The sequence below is a fragment of the Micropterus salmoides genome, unplaced genomic scaffold (assembly GCF_014851395.1).
Source record: "Micropterus salmoides isolate LMB-PRFRI ecotype aquatic unplaced genomic scaffold, ASM1485139v1 Ms_hic_scaffold_5, whole genome shotgun sequence".
Taxonomy (NCBI): Eukaryota; Metazoa; Chordata; class Actinopteri; order Centrarchiformes; family Centrarchidae; genus Micropterus; species Micropterus salmoides.
The window spans coordinates 23,329,841-23,351,845 of record NW_024044237.1 but is presented as its reverse complement, the minus strand read 5'-3'; the positions used below and the strand labels follow the sequence as shown (position 1 = coordinate 23,351,845).

Genomic DNA, 22,005 nt, shown 5'->3' with positions numbered 1-22,005 from the left:
ACTTTGCATACACCCTTACAATAAATAATGACATAGTATGTGGCAAGGGATAGTGCCTTTATGTCTCAATTGTAGTACATATATTGCTGTATCTATATATGAATTTCTCACGTCTGATACAGTCTACTTTTCTCTCTTTTTCAGAGGAAAGAAACGTTTCCAAAAAAAACCCTACACTTCCCGTTCCAAGTTTTGCTCTCACTGCATTCAAAATAAGCTGTTACGTTAAGTTTGCGTGGGAAAGGAAACAGAGCCAATTATTGGACAGTTTCAGTGGGTCAGCCCTTCTGTGGTAAGCAGAGCTAATACACCTGTCATCATGGAAAATGTGGAGACGCGCTGCTTTCAGCAAACTTTCCTTATCTTCCGGGAACTGGGGAGTCTCTGAAATAAAGTAAACAGTGTTGGAGACGAGAGGCAAGAAGAAGAGGCAGAAGTGGGCAAGGCAGGGTTATTATCATAGCCGAGCAGGAAAGTGAGTAAACCACTTTATTGGTTAATTTAATTATCCTGAAAACGCTGTTAGCTTGTGTGCTACTTTAAACCGTTTCAGTTGTGTTTTCTGTCAGGAATATATCCCGCCGTGACGCGAGCCTGTATGTAACAGCGGGCTGAAGTCGACTTTTAACAGCAGGTGTGTGCAGTTTTCTTTAATCTGCATTTTGTAACGTTGTTAGTCTTCTGATTTCAGAAATCTCGAAGTTACGCTGTAAATTAAATGAATCGTCTGTCCAAATCTTTTGCCTTTTAAAGACGGGTGAAGGCAAAACTGTTTTCTAAAGACACCTTGAGGTGGATGTGGAGTCACGTTAGCATTAATAACGTTTTCAGTTGGTAACGTAACTTAACGTAAACGTTCGACCGTTAACACCGTTAGCAGCTTGAACTGAGTTAACAACACACAGTTCATCGCAGATTTTCTGATCTTTAACAACAGCCTCCGTGGAGTTTCATGTTTGTTAAAAATATTCTGTTAATTTCATTTGCAGTTTACAAAAACAAAAGCTATATGCCCTCACCACGCTACTTCACCTTTTATGCTTTTCCCGTTTTAATATCCCCAGTTTAGTGTCTGGAAGTAAAGAACTCTTCCACTTTCTTGTACAGGCGCATGCGCCATTTCCTTGATGGTAATTCTGCTGGTATTATTAAACTCCTGTTAGATAGTTTGGCCCCAGGCATTCAAACAATGAGGGAAAAGGGTATCAGGTTTTGTAGTGCAGTTTAGCGTTGCAGCTTTCCATTGATTAGCACATTTACCCTTTTGCTTTAAATTCCTTTTGAGGCAATTCAAAGTGAGCATAAAGTTTCAGATGAGGTGCATGATGGATGACAGGTTGATTGGGCTTAAACAAATTGTTAAGCTACTGAGCCACGCCCAGTTGTCTGTATCCTTAGAGGGTGGGAACCCTACATGATAGCCTTCATGTTGTTTTTGCCTGTCCCATTCAAAACAACCTTTCACCCATGTAGAGGCCTTCTGTGGGATTTTAAAATCCTCTCACATCCTGGTTCGTATGAGTCATTTATCATTTTAGGAATGCAATGCTTGTATGCAGGGTTGTAGACCTGTCCTCTTTTGAAATAGAAAACATGTGAAAGGGTCAGTTTCTGTTGGTTTTGTGGTTACGTAGACTCCCCTGGGCGATCTTTTTTATTTTTTTTTTACTGATGGACATAAGGTTTATAAATACACAAGGGGTTTACGCCTCTTGTACTCCCGAACTGTCCGTCACAAAGTTGCTGTAATGAGGTTTCACTGCATGGAAAAGACAAAGGTATCTTAGTCATTTAATTTGGACTACTCAGCTGTTTCTGCCTCTCCATCACCCTAGGGCATCAAAGTTCCTCTTTCTACTGCAGAGCTCAGCTTCGGTTGCCTTACATGAGATCATAGAAAGCAGCCTCTAAGGTAGTAAAGTCTAGACTCTTTTATTTTAATGTTAAAACTGTCTTTAATATACAGGGGGAGTTATAGTTACACAGTATTGAGTTTTTACGCTTTCAGTCAATTCCTGGTGTTTTGTTTTGTGTTCAGAACATCTCGATGCGACTGAGCTGAGCCAGTTAACCTGCACTTAGGGGTCTAGGTTAAAGGCACCATGCCTCAGGCTGCTGACATCATCAACCTGGGCTTCCTGACGGAGTCTGAGCAGGAGCTGATCCTGGAGGTGCTGCGGCGGGACGAGGAGCTAAGACAGGCTGAGGAGCAGCGTGTGCGGTGAGAAGAGAGTACTTCCTGTTAATTGTACTAAATGATTCTTACTTATCTAAGGCGCCAAAAGATATAAGGTATTGCTAATCCCTTAAGTTCAAGGTATTACTTTTTCATACTAATTAATTCAGCTTAAATATAACCTAATTTACTTTTTTATGCTTTGATAATGTTTTAAATATATTTTATGAGTCCATGTAGATCTTTTAATATCTATTAGAAATATTTCAAGATGCTGTTAAGGCTGGTTATTAAAACAATGCATTATGAATACCATCCAAAATGTTGTTTATCTAAATTATAATCAAAGTTCTTGTACAGTTTCTTTTATTAAGGCATTTCACACTGCTCAGAGGTTTGGCATATTTTACTTAATGAAAACAATAAAAAAAAAAAAATTAAGGTAATGAAAAGTATAATTTTGGTATCAGTGCTGATACCCAGGGATGTTACTGGCACTAAATCAAAAAATTCCAACAATACCCAGATATTAAGATATGCAGTGGACTACATAGATACAGTATATCTTATCTTAATATACAGATTTTTGTGTTGCAATGTGTACTATTTTGATTAAGGGCTGAGAGATAATTCAGTGTTATAATTTAACGATGGAATTGTATCGTGATTATATGATCATTTTCTTTTTTCATCTGGCAAAATTTTAAAAGATTTCTTTTACATTTGAAAGGTGTTTGTCTGATGTAATGCAAAACAGCGGAACATTATTACATTAATTGCATTAAATATCAACTTCATTATTCTGTGACATTTTATTTTAACATTTGCCATATCGTGATAAGGCCTGCAACTAGCAACTCATTTAATTATTTTGTCTATGAATTTATTAATTATTTTTTCTATAAAATGTCAGAAAATAGTGTAAATTCAGTGTCCCATAGAACAGAAGCTGGAAAGATGGAATTTTTGCTTTAAAAAATTTCTGGTAATGGATTAATAAACTTTGTTTCAGCTACATGTCAAAGACATTATTAGTGTAAGGCCCAGTTCAGACCGAAGATTCATGACTAGACGAAACCATTTAAGAACATTACGAGGAAAAGTGGAAGCGGTGTAAACTGACTTGCTCAGCTTGTCTATTTCCAGCTGATGGCGTCCCCTACGACTCAGCTCATCAAGTCTGGCCAGCTGTTTCAACAGCCAATCAGCTCATAGCAAAGTCAGCTGGTCGGAATGACTGAAGGGAGGATCACCTCATCAATTTATTACATACATATTTATACAGAAAAAGCCTGAAAAGCTGGCAGTTTGAAACGAAGTACAGAGAGTCATTACTATGCAGACGATACACCATCTTGTGTAGCTGTATTGATGTAAACTAGCGGGTTTCAGAATGTTGTAGACTGGTGCACTGCAAGTAGGCCTATATGCAAGTTACAGCTTGCCTCGTCGTGAATCTTTGTTATGAACCGTGCAGGTTAATTAAGAAATGATGTCACTAGTAGCAGGCAATGACGCAGGTATATTGGGTAAACCAGATAAGAACAAAAGGTCAGAATGTTTAAAAAAACGTACATACACTATACCACATGAGAAGTTTCTCAAAGGACAACCTCTCAGTTTTGTTTCGTCTCAGGAAATTGAAGACAGATTTGCTGGAAGTAAAGAGGAAAGGGGCCAAACGTGGCAGTGGAAAATACAGTCAGCGTAGTTGTGGCAGATGCCAGGAGCCTCTGAGTCGACTGACTGTTTTTCCCAGCCAGTGCAAGATGTGCAATCACCACGTGTGCCGCAGCTGCCGAACAGTCCTCCCCGAAGGATCCTGGCTGTGCAGTGTGTGTGCCAAAGAGACGTGAGAACGTGTTTTTTTTTTTGTTTGTTTTTTTTGATGTTTTTTTACACACTTCTTTAACTTACCATAATTGTATTTTTAGCAAATATTTTTAGCAAATATTGATCAAAACAATTTGTCTTTAGTGGCAGCAAATACCATGAAAAGCCCCAAGCTCATTCATGTCTAATGAAAGTGAAAAAAGTGGTAAATATATACTTTAATTTTAAAAAGATTATGTGATTTAATCTAAAACAGCTGGATATTGTACTTTTAGGCAATGGTTGCTCAAATAGGAGTAAATAGTGCCTATGTGGGGGACTTTTCAGTGGTAAATTCATACACATTTGGTGCCATGATGAATTTTTTCAGCAGCAGGATGGTACATGAGGGATTGAGTCAAAATAAAACGTATGTGTTTGTGTTCATGGCAATTAAGGGACACCCAGTGCAACAGTTCGCCTCAGTAATATGTTTAAATAGCTTTTTGTACAACAATGGATCTCTATGGCACAGAGGAATAATAATTATTAGTAGAATCAATTCATTGTTGTTTTTAAAGTAAATGGTAATTTTAGGGTTTTTATGTATTGAAAAGCTGATACACAGACAGAATATCATTCATACTGAAGTCACTAATAAGTAGTATTTTGTGCTTAATCTTTAAGTTTTTACCATTTAGATACATTATCCTTTTTTAAATTAAATTTGAAACAACCGTTGGTCAACAAATATTTAAAATGTTCAAATATAAAATCGTTATAACTGACATGTGGATATGGGCAGTTTAATGACACTTAAATCAACAGTTCAAAATGGATCTGTCAATACAACATCCCTCTGTAGCAAGTGCTGCTGACTGTAATACTTTTATTTTAAACCTTGCATACAGTAATCGTAACAGCAGTGCACAATAAGATCTATTTAAAATTTTTAGAGACGTAGAAACTATGGTATGTGCATCTCCTCACGCCTTTATTATTGCAACAGCCTCTTGTCTTAATCAAAAAACCTTTGAAACAACTACAGAACCAAGTACGATCAAATCACCCCTGTTTTAGCCTCTTTAACATTGGCTCCCTGTTTGTTGTTGTTCAGATTGATTTTAAGATCTTATTGATTGATTTTAAGGCCCTTCATGACCTGGTTCCAGATTAAATTGTGGACCTTTTTTAATCCCTTATGAACCTTTGCGTAGTTTGAGACCTTGGTGCAGGGGTTGTTCTGTCTCTTCCTGAGTCCAGCCTGAAAACTACAGAGCTTTGCTGTGAGGGCCCCAAGGCTCTGGAACAACCTGCCTGAGGAAATTAGACTGTCTGAGTCAGTGTCTTGTTTTGAGTCTCTTCTAAAAACGTACCTACCTGTTTTTTTTAATGTCATTTTATCTCATGAATGAGTGAAATTCTATTAAATTTAGACATTTTTAAAGTATTTCTTTTGGATTTTAGGGATCTAAAGAAAAGGACAGGTGACTGGTTCTACGATCAAAGGGTCAACCGTTTCTCCACAATGCCTGGACATGACTTAGTGAGAGTCTCCCTGAAAAAGAGGCCTCAGCGTGAGTACAGGAAGAGGAAGTGGTTATCCACTGTTCAAAGAATGTAAACAGCTCTCAGCCTGAGCCGAGTGAAATGCACAAACACTGGAATCTTGTTCAACAGTAGGATAAGAGAAATGTTAAACTCAGTTTTTGTTAAACTGAATTGCATTTTAACTGTTGTTGTGTTTATAGTGAACAAGCAGACAGCAGGAGAAATTCTGTTGAGAAGTACAGAAATAAACCAACCTATTCCCGTGCCTCGGTCCAGGCAGATAAATCAGACTGGTAACAAAGGGTGAGTCATCGTTGTTCACATAAGTTTTAGAAATGTTAATGTATTTCTAAAAATCGATTTTTGTCTTATGTCATATTTTCTTGTGACAGTCATGGAAGCGAGAATTCTGGATCAATTGCTTCAAGGGAATCATTTGAATCAAAGGAGGGTATTTCGTCAAAGCCAACACGCAGTGACACAGAGTCTGCAGAAACTGTCAGTGTTATTAGCAGTAAATCTACGTCCGAGTTAAGGTAAACTCACTGGCTGACAAGTTAGCAAGGCTTGGGTCAGATCATGTTTAAATGGCGATAGTTGATAAATCAATCATTTATTTAATCATTTATATTCATTTTTTACCTTTGGATTAGTTGGCCTGCAAAAATCTTATTTAAATTGCAGTAAAAGGAATGTAGTATAGTTTTAACTACTCTCTCATGAGGGTGGGAAGATTGTGCAATTGCACTGTTAAAATAGAACATAATAATAAATCAGTGCAGTTAACTTCATTATATGTAGATGAGACAAACCACGAACAGGACAGCAAATTAGGCACGGAGCGTTTGGGCTTGGTTGTAACACTGTCTGTTTGCACGCTGAGAAAGAAAATCTGCCTGAAATAGATGTGCCTGAATAAATAATTTCAACTGTTGATGATACAGCATTTGTCATTAAAATAAAGCCCACAGAAAGCATAAAAAATGACTTAATATAACAATTGCCAGTTTCAGGCTAATATGGGTGAGGGTGTAGACCACAGGTGGCACACAAATTTGGAGTTAGTTAAGTAAGTGGTTTTATATGGATTTGAATGTGAAAAAGTTGTAGTGATTAATAATGATTTGTATCATCACACAGGAGTGACGATCACTTGGTTCAGTCCAGCCCAGCGGGATCTGGTGTCTCCAGTAGGGCTGTCACAATCAAAGAAGATGTTGTTATCATTGACGACGCAGACACAGAAGCTAACACTGTACGATGCTCTGAAGTGACATGGTCATGTTCCTGTCTCAAGCCATTTAATCTTCTTTTCTCTCACTGACTCCCTGTTTCTGTCAATATAGGCCCCAGAAATAAAACCGATCAGCCCAAGCCCGGATTTGGAAGTCGATAGACTCTTCAAAAAGAGCATCAAACGAAACCCAAGGCCTTCTGGTTAGCTTCTTATATTACTGTGGGCAATGCTGTTGTCTTATATCCAGAATCAAATGGTGGGGGGAAATGGTTTATCGCAGTTTAATTGCTGGTCTTCATGTTCATAGCAGAGTATGTATCGACATTGGACCTGCGGGATGGACCTGACACATCAGAGGCTCCAATGGGCAAAAGGAGCCGTTCTGTACCCGGCCTAGACATACAGGTATCAGTACAAAACTGATACACTTTCTTTTCTATGCGATGTTGTTGTTTTTTTTTCAGCATCCCAGACACTACTATATACTTCAGCAAGAATGACGTTCGATATAGCTGCCAAGTCGTAGTGGTGTAGGTAAAGAGCAGAAGGTCTCCGGCAGAGAAAAGACAGCTTGCTCAAAATGAAACATGTAGGGAAGCTGCATTTAATTCTGGTCTATTGAGACTATACTCAGGTTATTTTAACTTCTTCTGTGGTGGTTTATTTCCTGTGTGATTGTTGTCAGAGCTAAATGCATGAACCTAGAAAGAAGCCCATCCTCTGATATTGGGAGCTAACACTAAAACCTGCCATGCACAGCTGATGTTTCAGATAGTTTACTTTTTTCTGCTATTTAATTAGACTATAGTTGTATTAGCTAGTCATAGGTACAGAGGTTAAATGCTAGATTTTTCCAATCACAGTATCTATCTATTACACAAAGAGATCGATCTTTGAGAAACCAGACTTCTTTTATTTGTTTTTTTAACAACACAATCCTTATTATGGCTGACAGCGAAAACCCCGCTGTGTGTCTATGATCAGCCTCCTAAATGTTTCATTTTATTGGCACAGGAAGTTGGAGAGGAGGAGGAAGATATTGACAGCTTGGTCAGCTTTCATAAAAGGACAATGGCTTCGAGCTCCTCCAGCCTACGTAGCTCAATGGTAAAGTATTGACATTTCTCGCAGCTTGCATTAGTCCTCTAAAGTCTCTTTTGAAGAGCAGCTCATTATGTCTCTCAGAACGGAAATGATGTAAGATAATCTAATCGAGCATCTATAACCTCAGGATATCCTCCAGCAGGTTAGGAAGTGTGAAATTGATGTGTAAAGGCTACCAAAATGTGTCTATAGTTACCAAAGCCTCAGGGGAAAGCAAAACTGAGGCCAAAATGACTCTCATGCTGTCACTTTAGATTTAGATATTGACAGAAACATCCTGATTTCTGCTAATTTGTTTGTCCCTGACTCGCTTTCTGTTAACTCTACAGCATGTGTTGTTACTGTAGGTATGAATTATTTGTTTCCGTGTTATATCTCCTTTTATCTTTTTACACTGTGATCTGCAGCATTATGCCTATAGAGCATGACTGTCGAACTGTTATCTAAATGTCAATATTTGGTATTAATGAAACAAACACTGGAATTGTTAGTGAAAAACTATTCAGGTCGGGTGTATGTATGTTTCTCCAGAGCACACTCGGCAGCATGATGAGTATTTATAGTGAAGCAGGAGACTTTGACAACGTGGAGGTGAGCGGAGACGTCGTCTTCTCTATGAACTACGACGAACACACCCAGAGCCTCCAGATCTTCATCAAGGAGTGCCACGAGCTGGCCTACGGCGACGCCTCACGGCAGCTTTCCAACCCGTAAATGTTAAAAACTTTCCCTTTTTCCAAGTGTAGCTGTAATATGCCAGTTCCACTAGGATACATACATCATTTGAAGCTCAGTTTGCTCAAAAGCTGGCCTTCACATTGAGCAACAGTGCAGATTGCTGCTCTGAAACACATTTTTCTGCTGCACACACACCCCTCTGTGATGTTAAAACAGCTTTGATCGGTGTAGATAAGAGGTTTCTGTGTTTACAAAGTCTCATAATCACGTCCCAGAGTTGATTACTTGAGCTTCACAGGAAACCGAATGGCAACAGATATTTTTCAATGCATTTAGTCAAGGAAGTTAAGTCAGTTAATGCAACAAAAGACCAGTTGACATATTTTTTTTTGTTTGTTTTTCAGTTATGTCAAATGTTATCTACTCCCTGACAAATCTCGCCAGAGCAAAAGAAAGACCAGCATCAAGAGAAACACGGTCAACCCCGTCTACAAAGAAACACTGAAGGTGATGGTTTATAACTGGACCAAACTTTACCACAGCTTTACTGAAACTCCCTTACTAATAACCTTGCGCCATGTCTGCTGCAAATAATGACCACACCTACAGAGACTTTAGGGTTGATATTGACATTGCAGATTAGAGTAGCTGTTGTCAAATATTATTTTTGGTCGTGGTTTCCAGTGTAGCAGTGACTTTACAGTGATAAAACAAAGGACAAAACCAAGAGAAAGTTTGGATATGCTCTTAAAGGGTTTGGAAGAAGGTAATTATTTAGATTTTAGATGCAACTTCCAATAAAATCTGAGTCCATCTTCTGCTTTAAATTAAAATTATATTAATTATAAGACTTCTCCACCACTGTATGAGTATTGAGACAGGCCTTTGATCCATCCAGTCTTCTCCCTCTTGTCTTACCACTACCAGTACTCAATCAGCCGCTCTCAGCTGTTCACCCGCTCCGTGTTGATATCAGTCTGGCATCATGGCCGCCTCAGCCGCAACGCCTTCCTGGGAGAGATGGAGATCCCTCTGGACTCCCGAGACCTTGACTCCCCGTACGAGGATCGTGTGGCTCTCATGGCGAAGGTAGATCAGAGACTCTGTATTTAATTCTCCTTACGATATGATCATGAACTCTTGTGTTACAGGGGCCAAGTGGAGGTTTCTTGCAAACAAATAAATGTTATGTTTAGATTCAGTATTAAAACGCATTATGTGTATGCTTGAGGTCTAATTGAGGAATTTCCTTCCTCATAAAACACTCGCAAAGCTGATCTTTTTTTTTTCGAAACCTGCAATGTTAACATCCATGTCTTCTTCTTTTCTATCTTTTGTGAGCATTTGTGGATCCACTAAAGAAAAACTGCTCTACAGCGCTACTAGAGGTCAAAAAATCAAAAACACAAATCGTGAGGACATATTTTCTGAATTTAACAAAAAGATGTGTATTGGATTAGAATTGCATTTACAAATATTGCTACTCTCTGGCAATCAACACTTGAGTGAGTGTTAAAATTAACAAGAGGGAACAAAAAGTGCTCTACATAGCCCAAATCACCTGTGCCAGAATAGATTGGGTGTAAAAACTGAAGTTAAAAGGATTTTAAATGGAACCGTCCCAATAATCATGTCAAACTGGATCAACAAGGAAACGGCAGCCAATAGCTGAAACCAACAGAGGTGCAGGATATAGTAGATTGACAAATATTGACAAATTGCTGTGCAAGCTAACAAACTGCATGTTACATTTGTTCATGAAGTGTTTTTTGTCTGCCATATTTGACATATCTCATCAGCCCCCTCCTCACTTACTACTGACATGCATTACCATGCACCTTCTGTGTATGTTTGTGGGTACTATGTTTCTGTGATGATGTCATGATAATATGTGGATTGTCTGCTGGTGTCCATTTATGTATTTGTGCTGCAGAGTATAACATTTACCGAAAGCAAATTCCACCGACTTTGGTCATGTGGCTAATTAAATAATAAATACAGTTTATTTCTGTTTACCATTTTTAGAATTGCTGCTATATTAATGAATAATCTCTACTATTTAGCAGAATAGAGTTACAAACTCAATTTCACTCTATGACCTGTTATATTGTGACATAATAAACCTAATAAAATATAAATATATAATTTATATATATTTTATAATATCTATCTATCAGTGCTCACCAGTATACTTAAGCATGATTAAAATCAGCAAGGTCAAAGCAAATGAAAACAAGGTGAAGCTTATTGATTAGTGGGAGGAGTACACCCTGACCAATATAGATCCTGGTTCTCACAGATATGTTTGTATCAATGTATACATTGTCAGATGTATTTAAAAAAAAATTGCTGTACATAAAATACCAGGATTGTGTTTGAGGTAATCTAGAAAGTGAGTTTCCATGACACATTTTATAACAATATGGCCAAATTCAAAGGCACCTGTGGTACATATTCTTTGTCTTTGTTTATTTATTGGTATATTATTTATTCCACCCTCAGTTATCATCTATACCTCTGTATCAGCCTCGGCCACCCAGTATTTGTCAGTCAGGTTTTAGTGTAGAGGTTAGTAGGGATAACATGTTTGCTGTATTGTTGTTTGGGTTTCTTCTTGTGTGTCCTAAATGTAATGTACTTTTCTTAAACAGGCAGCCTCTGCTGTCCCGGCCTCAGCTTTTGCTCAGTACAAAGGAGAGTTGGTGATCTCCTTGAAGTATATCATGCCTAAAAAGCCAACAGCTGAGAAAATCAAACGTAAGACTATGATAAGAAAACCTCATTCAGCTGTGGCTGTGTTTGACGCACTTTGCCTTTCATTTTCTAAGCATGTCTGTTGTCTTCTACGCAGGCAAAAAGGTGATTACTGAAGAAGGGGGGGAACTTCATATCCTTGTTAAAGAGGCAAAGAATTTGATGGCAATGAAACCAGGAGGCACCTCAGATAGCTTTGTAAAAGGGTTCGTGATGAACTACAGTTTTAAAATTAAAATGACACACATTGCATTCCCATTCATACATTTCTCTTTTCAAAACCAACTCTCTGTTTGTGCTTCTGCAGGTACTTGTTCCCAACTAAGTCAAAGAACACAAAGCGGAAGACTCCAGTTGTGAAGAAGAACCTGAACCCCCACTACGACCACACATTTGAGTACAAGGATCTGACTCTGGAGCAGCTGAAGGGCATGTGTCTGGAGCTGACTGTGTGGGACAGAGAGGCCTTGGTGAGCAATGAATTCCTGGGAGGAGTCCGTCTCAGCTCTGGAAAAGGTAAAAGATAGAATTAATATGGGTAGGTTGCCTTAGTTGGGTTACTGTGAGTAACCTATTGTAAATGTCATAATCTCAGAGAGTTGGACTTAATGAAAGTCTTTCTTATTTGTTTCACCTACGTTAGTTAAGCATTTTTGAGGAGGTAAATTATTTTGTTTTGTCACCCTAAATTAAGGTGTTTATTTTCACAATTGCACCTTTTTGTAGTGGTAATTATTTCACTCTACTTACAATTCAGTGTTTAGATCTTTGTTGGCAACCTTTTTACCTTTTATGTTGCGCTCCTACCCCCTATACGTGGGTGTTACACTGTAGTGAAAATGAATTTAATTACTCTTTATAAAAAGATAAAGTAATACAATATCTTCCCTTTTCTAGTTTAAATAGTTTTGTCAAAACATAATTGCCTTTGTGAGAAAGACCCTCTTAATTTTAGATTTCTGCTAATGCACCTACAAGGCTTCCATGTGCTTTCCCCATGTTAAAATTAAAGTGAGTTTTCTGTCATTAATTTTGCATTCACTGTGTAATCTTCACCCCTGCAGGCATGGTGAAAATAGGAAAAGAGGAAGTGGAAATGGACTCTGTTGGGGAGGAGATCAGTCTATGGGAAAAGATGATGCAGTACCCTGACTCGTGGGCAGAGGGCACTCTTCCACTGCGTTCCACTATGGAGAAGAAAAAGGGCAAATGAGGACGGCACAGGCCTGGACCCTTCCAGAGACTGAAAAGGGGAGAAGCTGTGTGGTCTGAGACAAATATGACATTGTGGATTCATTTTACTTTGCAAGCTTATCATACCAGAAGCTTGTCTACTGACTTGAACAAACATGCAACCGATTGGCTCTAAGCAGGCACACAGTTGATTGGTCTGCTGAATGCTAAACATCTGCTCTCACCTGCCCCCCTACAATGGGGACTGTTGGCAGTGTGCTAAAGCATCACAACACTAAACTCTGGATTTATTTTAGATGCATTTACACAGTCATTTTATGTTTTTAAAATTCAAGCTGTGTGTATTATTGCAATTCAAATTCATTCACCTAAATTCAGCACTTAGGACAGAAACATTGTCATTGTGTGTCACCATTTTCTTTATTATTGTGTACAGAATTTACTGATACATGGGAAAACAATTCATTATAGACTGGTATTATCTTGTGTTGCATCCAACAAATTGCGCTTTGCTTAATTGATACCATTTTATTTAACATTAATACTATCACATAAAATATATTTATATAAATTGCACAAAAAGCCTTATTTGAAATTATTAAATGTCTATTTGCAGATATAAATGTAGATTTTTAACTTTGTCATCAGAGTCATGTTCACCTCAAGGTTGTCTTGAATGTTCTGTTCACCTAATAAAAATGTAGTAAACCCAAGACGTGCTTGATTGCCTTAGCTCTGAATTACACTCAGATACCAGCTGGATTAAAACATCTGTCCACTCTAGTGTTCCTCAGTAGTCTTTTTTGAAGTTGTTGTTGATTTTAATTCTAATTTAAATATCAGATTTACTAACGGGCTCATTGACAAAAACTACTAATCCACATCATGCATCCAGGCTAATTTTATGCATCTATTTGTTAAAATGTTGTTTGTAAAATGTAATTTCTGTGTTTTTTTACTAATGTGTTTTACTTAAGCTTGTTCTATTTTCTGTAGCTGTGATGTCCATTTTCTGACCTCCATACCTTTCAGATGATGATTTGACAGAATAAACAGTGCTAGCACTTCAGTGTTGTATAGTGATTGCATTTGGACATGAGGAACTGCCTTCTTGTCCTCTTTTTCCCTCCGAGTGTCCCTCTGGATCTGGTTTCTGGTTGTTTGTCCTTCCTCATTTTGTGTTAAGTAATACTGATGGGTTTATCACTGTGGAAACCAGAGATGTTTATTAAATTAGTCACAGAAGTCTCTGTGGCTCTCCAGTTTCTCTCGTTCCTCTTCATCCAGCAGGAAGCTGTCGATGTAGGAGAAGAGCTCATCCGACGCCATTGGGGTGATGAAGCGCTCTCGGTCCAGCCCGAGATCGTCCAGCAGCACCATGCTGAAGTAGGATCTGGAGATTCTGAATGCTTGTCTACAGAGAGACATAAATCAGCACTTGGGTTGTTAAAGGAATACTTTATCATTTCATACGTCGATATCATCAAAGCATCTATAACTAATATTGTACAACTGTAATGTGAGGGGGTTGTGATGAATCCACAGATGATTATCTTGAGACTTAATCAAACTTTATAAAGTCTTTCAGCTCAGTGTGTTGGTATTCTAGCTGCTAATGTTACTGTTGTAGTTTACTCTCTTGGTCTCAAGCTCTCGTCATCCTGCAAAAAGCTCTGATAAACCCACTGTATGTTACCTGTTAAGCACCAAATGGCAGACGGACAAAGTTTGACAACTAGCTGGTGAACATAGTGGAGCATTTAGCAGCTAGAGCCAGATATTTTCCTCAGGAGTTAATGGAGACCAAAAACAAATCCAAAAGAAAAGTGACTTTCATTTACCAGGTGACAAGCAACACAACTCCAAATGAATGATAATGTTGCTCCATATCCGCTGGATGTGTAAACAGGCCCTAACGAATGTCCCTGTCATGTATACACTTCCCTCATCTACTTCTTAGTGATTTCTGATTGCCTACATTTCCCAGAGTGCTCTGTACAACACTTAAAAGAATGTGCCTCAGTATGCTGCCCTCACTCAGCTGTGGGATTTGAGTCAGTGGAGAGACTTAAGGTTTAGGAAAAGATTTTCCAGTCTGGAAAAAGTGAGCAGTGCCCCTTACTCAAATTGCACAATTGGTGGAAAATCTATATCTTTGCCTGAAATGAATCAGTCCATACAGGCTATTGTCTATGTCTGGTGCATAACAGTGGACTTAAAAGAATCTCTTACACATTGATTCTGGAAAGCAAAGCCAGATGTTTACTATTGATGTTGTTCTGTTATTCCTGTCAAAATCCCATTACTGCAACTCTGGAATTATTACGTTGCTATTTTTAACAGCGATAATCTTTTGGTGGATTTTTTCCCTTTTAAAGTCAAACTAACAGAGGCTTCTTTTTAGTATGAGGCTCCTGACATTTAAATTGAGGGAGGAGAAACAACCCTTACTGTTATGCTGGTCCCAGCCTTCCTTTACACGTCAAGTTTTTAAATATAAGAGGGGCTAGTAGATTAGTCAGGTTAGGTTTCTTGTTTTTTTTTGATGTGGGAGTTATTTTTTACTTCTTAAACTGTGGTGATGTGCTCTTGGATTTCAGGATTGTGTTGGATTTATGCTGAATGTCTTTGTGTTTTCTTTGTCTTCTAACACTTTGAGACTGTGTTGGAAATAAGTGTTTTTCTTTTAACATGTTATCCTTTTGGGGGGGGGGGTTCCTGTGTCTGATAATCCATAAAGAAAATCAATCAATCAATCAATCAAAAAACCTTTTGCTGTTTATGAGAATGGGAGTTATATACTAAAGCCACTTCAGGATGGAATTTTTCAACCATATGAACTTATTTTACCCCCAGAAGGAACCTTAAAATTGCTGATTAACTAAGTGATGAAGAATCTCACTATTACCTCAAACCCTCAATGACTTCAGAGCTGAGCAGACTGTCTTTAATGCGACCCGTCTCACGAGGCGGGGAGCCCAGGAGCTCGATCAATGTGACATGTCGCAGGTCTAATCCACAGTCGGCTTTCTGGTTGAAACAAGGAAAAAGGATTTTAAGAAACTAACATCACTGGGGAAATCCATGTGAAGTCACCAGCAGTAAATAGTTTCCTCACTTGTATCATGATGTTCTGCAGTTGGTAGTCTGGGTCAGATATGTTGGGCGTAGACATGATCAGCAACCTCCTCTTTTCATAGAACTGATCCAGGAGAGCGGAGGCCGTATTTACATCTGATTTAATCTCCATCGCTACAAACACACAAGGTCACTTTACAGTACATACGTATGCTATTATATATATGCGGCAAATTCTTGATATCCTCTTTCATGCAGACTCACGAACACACTCAGCTGGTGCTTCTCCCCAGCTGCGGTTGAACAGGCAGATGCGACTAGATACACCCCTCCGTTCATATCCTCCGTCACAGTGGTATTCACATGTTGCACCATAGTTATTCCCATCAGAAGAGCAGGTGAGGTAGCCGTGTAGAGGTGGAGGTAGAGTGGGACATCTTCTCACTGGAAGGAGAACACAGTGGAAATAAGAAACCCAATCCTGTAGATTATAATGCTGTTTTCAAATTAATGTGTTGTATTTAAACTAATTTAATAAGTCAAAAAATGCAGGTTTGGCAGCTTACCCTCAACACGTACAATAAACTTGCAGGCAGCTCTGTTCCTGGCTTGATCGTACACTTTGTAACGGATAATGTTTGCTCCCTCCTTAAAGTCGGTGCCTGGCTCCTGGCCTACTAATATAACCCTACAGGAAGACAAGTACAGTAAAGGCCGTGTGCCATTTTAAAGTGAGCAGGAAAGGGAAGCAAAGGAAAGGAGTGACATACTCAAGTGATTTATCTGCAGTATCTTTCGCAGCTGGGGGGTCCCAAGTCACCATAGCAGTGAGTTTTCCAGGCTCGGCGACCTTGAGTCTGGACGGAGGACACTTGATTTTTGGAGGATCTGTGTCTGATATAAAGAGTTTGAAAATGATAAAAATATTGGGGATTTTGCAGGCAGGAAATTCATTTCAGTGACATTGTTTTTGGATAGTCAGTCAGACAGAGGAGAATATGAGGACTGAAAGACTGCAGTTCTGGATTTAGTCCAAAGAACTGAGGAGCAGGAAATCTGCTTGACTGTGAGCCTGAACACAGGGATCTGGGCTTATGAAAGAATAATGAAAAACTGGACAGCAATACAGATGGCTTGAATTCTGTAATAATAATACTGAATGTACCTGCACAATCTGGCTGTGCTCCGCTCCATGAGCCCCCGCGCTGACAGGTGCGTGAGTGTTCCCCCTCGATGCGATAGCCGGGGTCGCAGGTGAAGTCACACCTGGAGTCCACCACAAAGCCCTGAGTGCAGGTGTATCTGCCGTGTGGAATGAGGGGCAGCACGTGGCAACGCACCACTGAAGGAACACCACCACACAGACATTCAGTATGTTGAGAGTAAGGGTCGAAACAATCACAGAATCAATATTTATCTTAAAGGATAAAGGCTTGTGATAATCTGTATTTTTGTTATTGTCAACAAATTCCATGAAAGACCAAAACCAACAATATGTGTCATTCTCATAATACTTTCTGACTTTCCAAGCCTCTGTTGCGCTCACCTTCCAAGCCCATTCATTCCTACTGAATGATATGAATCTTTAAAAGGCTAAATAATCTTCTGAAACAGCTGGGCACTGTAGGTTTTAGCTAATTTTACTCAAACATCGGTGTTGGGGACTATTTTCAGCAGCGTATTAATACACAACATATAGGACTATTGTGTGTTAGGAGCAGGACAGTGTATGTGGCGTCCACTCAAAATAAACTAAAATAAACTTATCAGCCAGTGCTGTGTTTTTAAAAGATTTAAACAGCAATATGTACAGAGCAACAAATATATCAGGATTTAGCTACAGACAATCCTTGTTAGCGTGGACATATTCATTGTTGGTTTTGGCCTTTTCATGGATTTGTTGAATATCATCAGATTCATCCTTAGTTGGGAATTGAAAGTCTCAACTTCCACATACTGCGGCAGTAAGCCGTCCCAGACCAGCGTCGGTTGGCGAGGCACTGAATTGACCTTTTCCCCAGCAGGCGGTATCCTCGATCGCAGCTCATCTCACAGCGGGTGCCCAGCGTGCTCCGATAGGCCCCGCCTCGAGGGGACTGGCAGATCACCTCCCCATTGGTCAGACTCGGAGAATGACACCAGTAGGGGTCTGCATTCAAAGAGTGGCCCAAAACTATGTGATGCACTAATGTTGGAAAGCAGGGTACTGAAGAGCTATCTGCTATTGGCTAGTCTTTGGTACCGGGTGACGTCACCTCATTCACAATAGATGTGGATTGTAGCTGCATCACACAGATTTGGTTGTGGAATTTGGTCTTTAAGAGAAAAGTAGCCTATATGTGAGTGTTTGAGGTGGACAACACTGATAAAATCCTCTGTCATGGTATATGAAATTTAATTTCACAATATCAGTACATATCTTGATATAATAATTTTTCAATCAAATGAGAAGTAATTATTTACAGAAATGTCTGTTCTTGGATTAGCCAACACATAAAAATAACTGACTTTATCCCACCAATGCAAAAACTATTTTGATAATTAATTGGTTATCAAAATAGGTCACAATTTTTGTTCAATGGACTAATCGATTAGTTAACTCTTCTTTGTTATGAGTGCCTGAAACTTGTTCTACTGACATCCTTACTCTATTCCTTCTGACAAATGTACTTTCTGTAAGTACCTTTGGACAATAGTCTGCTAAATGCCCTAAATATAAATGGAAACTGACCAGTCGTTGCAGCTCTAAAACACACCGTAAAACATTCCATGAAACAGTCCTGATCACTGATTCAACACCTACACCCAGAAGCGTTTGACCCAGAGCAGCCCAACATATACAGCACACTAATACTACAGGGCCATGACACCCTGATTTTTCCTAACAGTGTTTTTTATATTTGGTTTACTGTGCAAACAAGGTTTTAAATCATATCATACAAATATATGACCACATTATATAAATCTCTTATCTTCTTAACATGAAAACATATAGACGCATTAATGCAAAGCTTATACTTACCAGAGCTACCACAGCCTATACGGTTGTAGACAACAATATAGTCATTTTGCAACCCCTGGTGAGTGTGTGTTTTTATACTCACTTTTGTAGTCTAGTTGAGGAGTGTTGTCTTCCTCTGCATAGTCAGTGAAGGTGTCATAGACTGTGGTGCCGGAGCCAGCTGCAAAAACAAACAAAACAGCAAACAAAACAAACCTTTAACATTTCTAATGCGACCAATGTGTCAGATGCCAAACGCAGTTCTCTGGTCAGTCAAACGCTTCATTAAGCTTGAGAGTGTTATACATATGGACATATAGGTCAAACAGAGGCAGCCTGGCATGCAAATGACTCTCCCCACACAATCTGTTTTCCATTGCTGCCTTTTAGGTTTCTTTTAACACAAGCTCAATAACATTCTAGTCCATACACACCTGGATTTGCAATCAGTAATACTAATGGAAACTCCTGAGGGTTTTAAACCTGAGAGCAGGGTCAGAAAACATGGACATCTTGCAAAAGGCATAAAGATTATCTTGTTTTCTTGAAGAGCCAGAATGAGTGCAGAGAAAAGGCATGTTGGGCTTCATATTGTAGCGTCTGTACTTTGTAAACTGACAACATCTTCTCCACTAATTAGAACAAACAGCATGTTTCCATCTCTCACTTGGAGATAGTTCCGCTTACTCACATCTTTTCATGTACTAAGCAGAAGGGCTTGCATACTGTACTATGGCCTTCATTCTGAAATTTTGTCTCTGTATCAATTTTTCTGCACAATAAATCTTCTTTTCTCAGCAGTTGTGGTTCAGGCACAATATCCCTTTTGAAATCCCAAAAATGACTCCATGTTCAAAACTGAGTGCCAAACTTTCCAGTGTGTCAACCTCCACCCCCTCCCCCAGCTCGAGTCAGTTCCTGTACTGCTTCCTTTACTTTTGTTTTCTTGCACAGTCGCCCTTAACCACATAAAGTCCACTTTAGCACAGTTCCTAATAATAATGATGCTTCACATTAAACTTCCGTACTCTGAAAGCTGTGTCAGATTTTTCGAGCCGTGTGTGGATTAAACCGATCGTCAGCATTTTTCCTCATAATGAGCTTGGTGTTCCGCTCAGAAACACAGACTAGTATTTCCTAACTCCCCCCCTACTGAGAATTAGTCACAGAGGAAATAAACAATCTGGGCTCATCGGTGTGATGGTCTGCACTGCAGGGCTCAGGCAGAGACAGACATTACTTCTAGTGACATCTGTATTTTCAAATACATGCAGGTTTGAGGTGCTTGTACTTTACCTTTTTTACGCTATTTTATACTTCTACTCCACTATTTCAGAGGGAAATATAGTACAGTACGTTTTACTCCACTACATTTCACTAAGATATTCAGTTTAGTATCAACAAAGAAAGACATTAAATCCATTTGCTTAAAATGGAAAAATAAAGGTTTAACTGAGTGTTTGATTCTTAAAATAGCTGTCGATTGATTTTCTGTTGATCCACTTATCGACTAATCGTTACAGTTCTGCCTCAGGGTCCCTTGTCACATTTAAAATATCTATGAGATGTTACATCAAAGAGACATTTCCTCTCTAAACCTCTCACATGGTTTCATTTCAATAACTGCAGAGGCCCCCAAAAAAGGAAAAATTATCCAATGTTTCACCAAAAATAAGGAAATATTTGAGGAAAAATAACAACATATTTGTGTTTTCTCTCCTTTCCTATTCCATTGATCACGTAACAACTCCTAAGATTTATCTTGTGACTGACATCTAAGTTCGGAACCACTGGAATACACTACTTAACTATATATAAAGTAGTTAGGCCTACAACTAGCTCCACCTCGTCCAGCTACAACAGAACAATGCTAATTACACTTTGCTGCATCAGTATTAGCAGTCGCAGGGGCCATTTTTCTGCAGAATGAGTTCTTTTACTTTTGTACATTTATCTGATAATACTTCTGTACTTTTACTCAAGTAAAGAATCTGAATACCTCTTCCACCACTTGTCTACTAAGGGTTTAAATCACAGACACACACACACACACTGTGCATCAGGCAGCACTCACATCAGACTTTACCACAGAGACATTTTGCAGGGATGAGTCACGCCAGAGGAAGGTGTGTAGTGTTACCAAGTCAAAGGCTTTATCTATCTCTAATGACAAAGGTGAGATAATGACCTGCATCCTTTCAGTCTCTGCATTCATTCATCATCTGAGCTTGTGTGAGCTTCGGGGTGGATCTCAGGTCACGTGATTATCTTGGCCCAGAGGGGGGGAATCCTCAGTAATTAACTGGCAGTGATGGGAGCCCAGCTGTAATTAAACTGCCTGGTCAGCAACCAGAGGAGCACCTGAAGAAGAAGGCAGCTGGCCAACTGCATGTTGGGAGATGTTGTGGAGGAGCTGCATCCCCAGCTCTTCATTCCTGGAGGGAGGAGTGGGCTCCATTTGCATTCATAAAAAAAATCAACACATCTGCATCTAATACAGTTGTGATTACTGCTGAGATGAAGGTATTTCCAAACCGCAAATGAAGGGATGTGGATGTTTGAGTGGCTTGTCTCTAGCAACCATGATAGTAGATCATTTTAAACAACTTTTTGGTGAACTTACAAAGAATAAAAAAAAAAAACATTTTGATGGTCATTGTCTGACTGAAATTAAACAATATTCAGAATTAACAAACATATAACTAAAAACATACTTTGATAGAGATTTCCTTCCTTTTATTGTTTTGACCTATGAACTCACCTGTGAAGTAGAAAATGAACACAGCAACAAAGCGTCCGAGGGGCATGTCAGAAACGCAAAGATGACACTCGTGGGGGAAGAAAAGTTATTTGGCGCAGAGTGGTTCAGACCCCAGAGTCCATCAAAATAGAAGACAAAATAAAAGACTATAATCCAGAGAACGTGTTTGACAAAATACTAATAAACTTTATGAACCACGGTGACGACAAGAGGGTTAACCCTCACACCAGAGTCTCCGCAGTTTGTGTGAAGCAAGGATCCTTCTGGTTCATCATCAAAGTCCAAAACCACTTGGTGGCGCTATCGGACTCCTCATGGATGTGTGTTTCCACCCACCTCTACATTAAACATGAGCTTTCATAAAATCCCCCTACAGCTCATGCCAAAAAATTTAACGTTATTATAGGCTACAAATAAGAATATAGGCTAGTTGAACCAAGTGTAACTAATGAGATCAGTGGTTACTTGTAATGACTTGATAATACATTTTTAATTTCCCCTGGTGATGATACTCATATAATCCTATAGCGAATAGCGTGTTTTCTTCATGATGTTATTACCAAGTTATTATAATAATAAGGTATAATATCCTTTATTTATTGTAATAAAAAAAAAACAAGTTTACAAAGTGAAAGCACACTGTGCAATTACAAACTAGA

The 22,005-nt window shown here is 39.0% G+C and overlaps 2 protein-coding genes across 12 annotated transcripts; one reads left to right on the top strand and one right to left on the bottom strand.

The window, feature by feature from the left end:
- Positions 1-186: 186 nt before the first annotated feature.
- sytl4 (synaptotagmin-like 4) lies at positions 187-13,219 on the top strand. 10 transcript variants are annotated; one of them, XM_038700216.1, is made up of 19 exons: positions 187-475; positions 570-634; positions 1,836-1,912; positions 2,039-2,221; positions 3,813-4,028; positions 5,456-5,565; positions 5,740-5,842; positions 5,932-6,075; positions 6,680-6,794; positions 6,886-6,976; positions 7,084-7,181; positions 7,791-7,883; positions 8,412-8,590; positions 8,963-9,065; positions 9,486-9,647; positions 11,210-11,315; positions 11,410-11,518; positions 11,620-11,828; positions 12,377-13,219. In XM_038700216.1, exons 4-19 carry the CDS (start codon positions 2,103-2,105, stop codon positions 12,523-12,525), a joined length of 2,106 nt encoding a protein of 701 aa, XP_038556144.1. In that variant the 5' UTR covers positions 187-475; positions 570-634; positions 1,836-1,912; positions 2,039-2,102; the 3' UTR covers positions 12,526-13,219. The 10 variants fall into 10 exon arrangements, with proteins under 10 accessions (XP_038556144.1, XP_038556150.1, XP_038556149.1 ...); XM_038700222.1 differs by having other exon boundaries at positions 554-634; positions 3,936-4,028; XM_038700221.1 differs by having other exon boundaries at positions 554-634; positions 7,087-7,181.
- Positions 12,908-21,622, bottom strand: srpx2 (sushi-repeat containing protein X-linked 2). 2 transcript variants are annotated; one of them, XM_038700227.1, is made up of 11 exons: positions 21,347-21,622; positions 20,774-21,020; positions 18,689-18,766; positions 17,542-17,733; positions 16,750-16,926; positions 16,355-16,478; positions 16,151-16,272; positions 15,849-16,028; positions 15,625-15,758; positions 15,415-15,536; positions 12,908-13,920 (listed from the first exon to the last, which is right to left on the bottom strand). In XM_038700227.1, the coding sequence occupies exons 4-11, from the start codon at positions 17,630-17,632 to the stop codon at positions 13,740-13,742; spliced, it is 1,131 nt and encodes a 376-aa protein (XP_038556155.1). In that variant the 5' UTR covers positions 17,633-17,733; positions 18,689-18,766; positions 20,774-21,020; positions 21,347-21,622; the 3' UTR covers positions 12,908-13,739. The 2 variants fall into 2 exon arrangements, with proteins under 2 accessions (XP_038556155.1, XP_038556154.1); XM_038700226.1 differs by lacking the exon at positions 20,774-21,020.
- Positions 21,623-22,005: the final 383 nt, after the last annotated feature.

What these genes read in the sequence shown, in the direction of transcription:
- sytl4 (XM_038700220.1), top strand. Translation starts at nt 2,103, where the DNA reads ATGCCTCAGGCTGCTGACATCATCAACCTGGGCTTCCTGACGGAGTCT. An exon ending in AAATCTACGTCCGAGTTAAG is followed by an intron (nt 6,076 to 6,679) that starts GTAAACTCACTG and finishes ATCATCACACAG; the next exon opens with GAGTGACGATCACTTGGTTC. An exon ending in CAGACACAGAAGCTAACACT is followed by an intron (nt 6,795 to 6,885) that starts GTACGATGCTCT and finishes CTGTCAATATAG; the next exon opens with GCCCCAGAAATAAAACCGAT.
- srpx2 (XM_038700226.1), bottom strand. Translation starts at nt 21,392, where the DNA reads ATGCCCCTCGGACGCTTTGTTGCTGTGTTCATTTTCTACTTCACAG. An exon ending in GTTCATTTTCTACTTCACAG is followed by an intron (nt 18,767 to 21,346) that starts GTGAGTTCATAG and finishes TTGTTTTTGCAG; the next exon opens with CTGGCTCCGGCACCACAGTC. An exon ending in AGCACCAGCTGAGTGTGTTC is followed by an intron (nt 15,759 to 15,848) that starts GTGAGTCTGCAT and finishes GTGTGTTTGTAG; the next exon opens with CGATGGAGATTAAATCAGAT.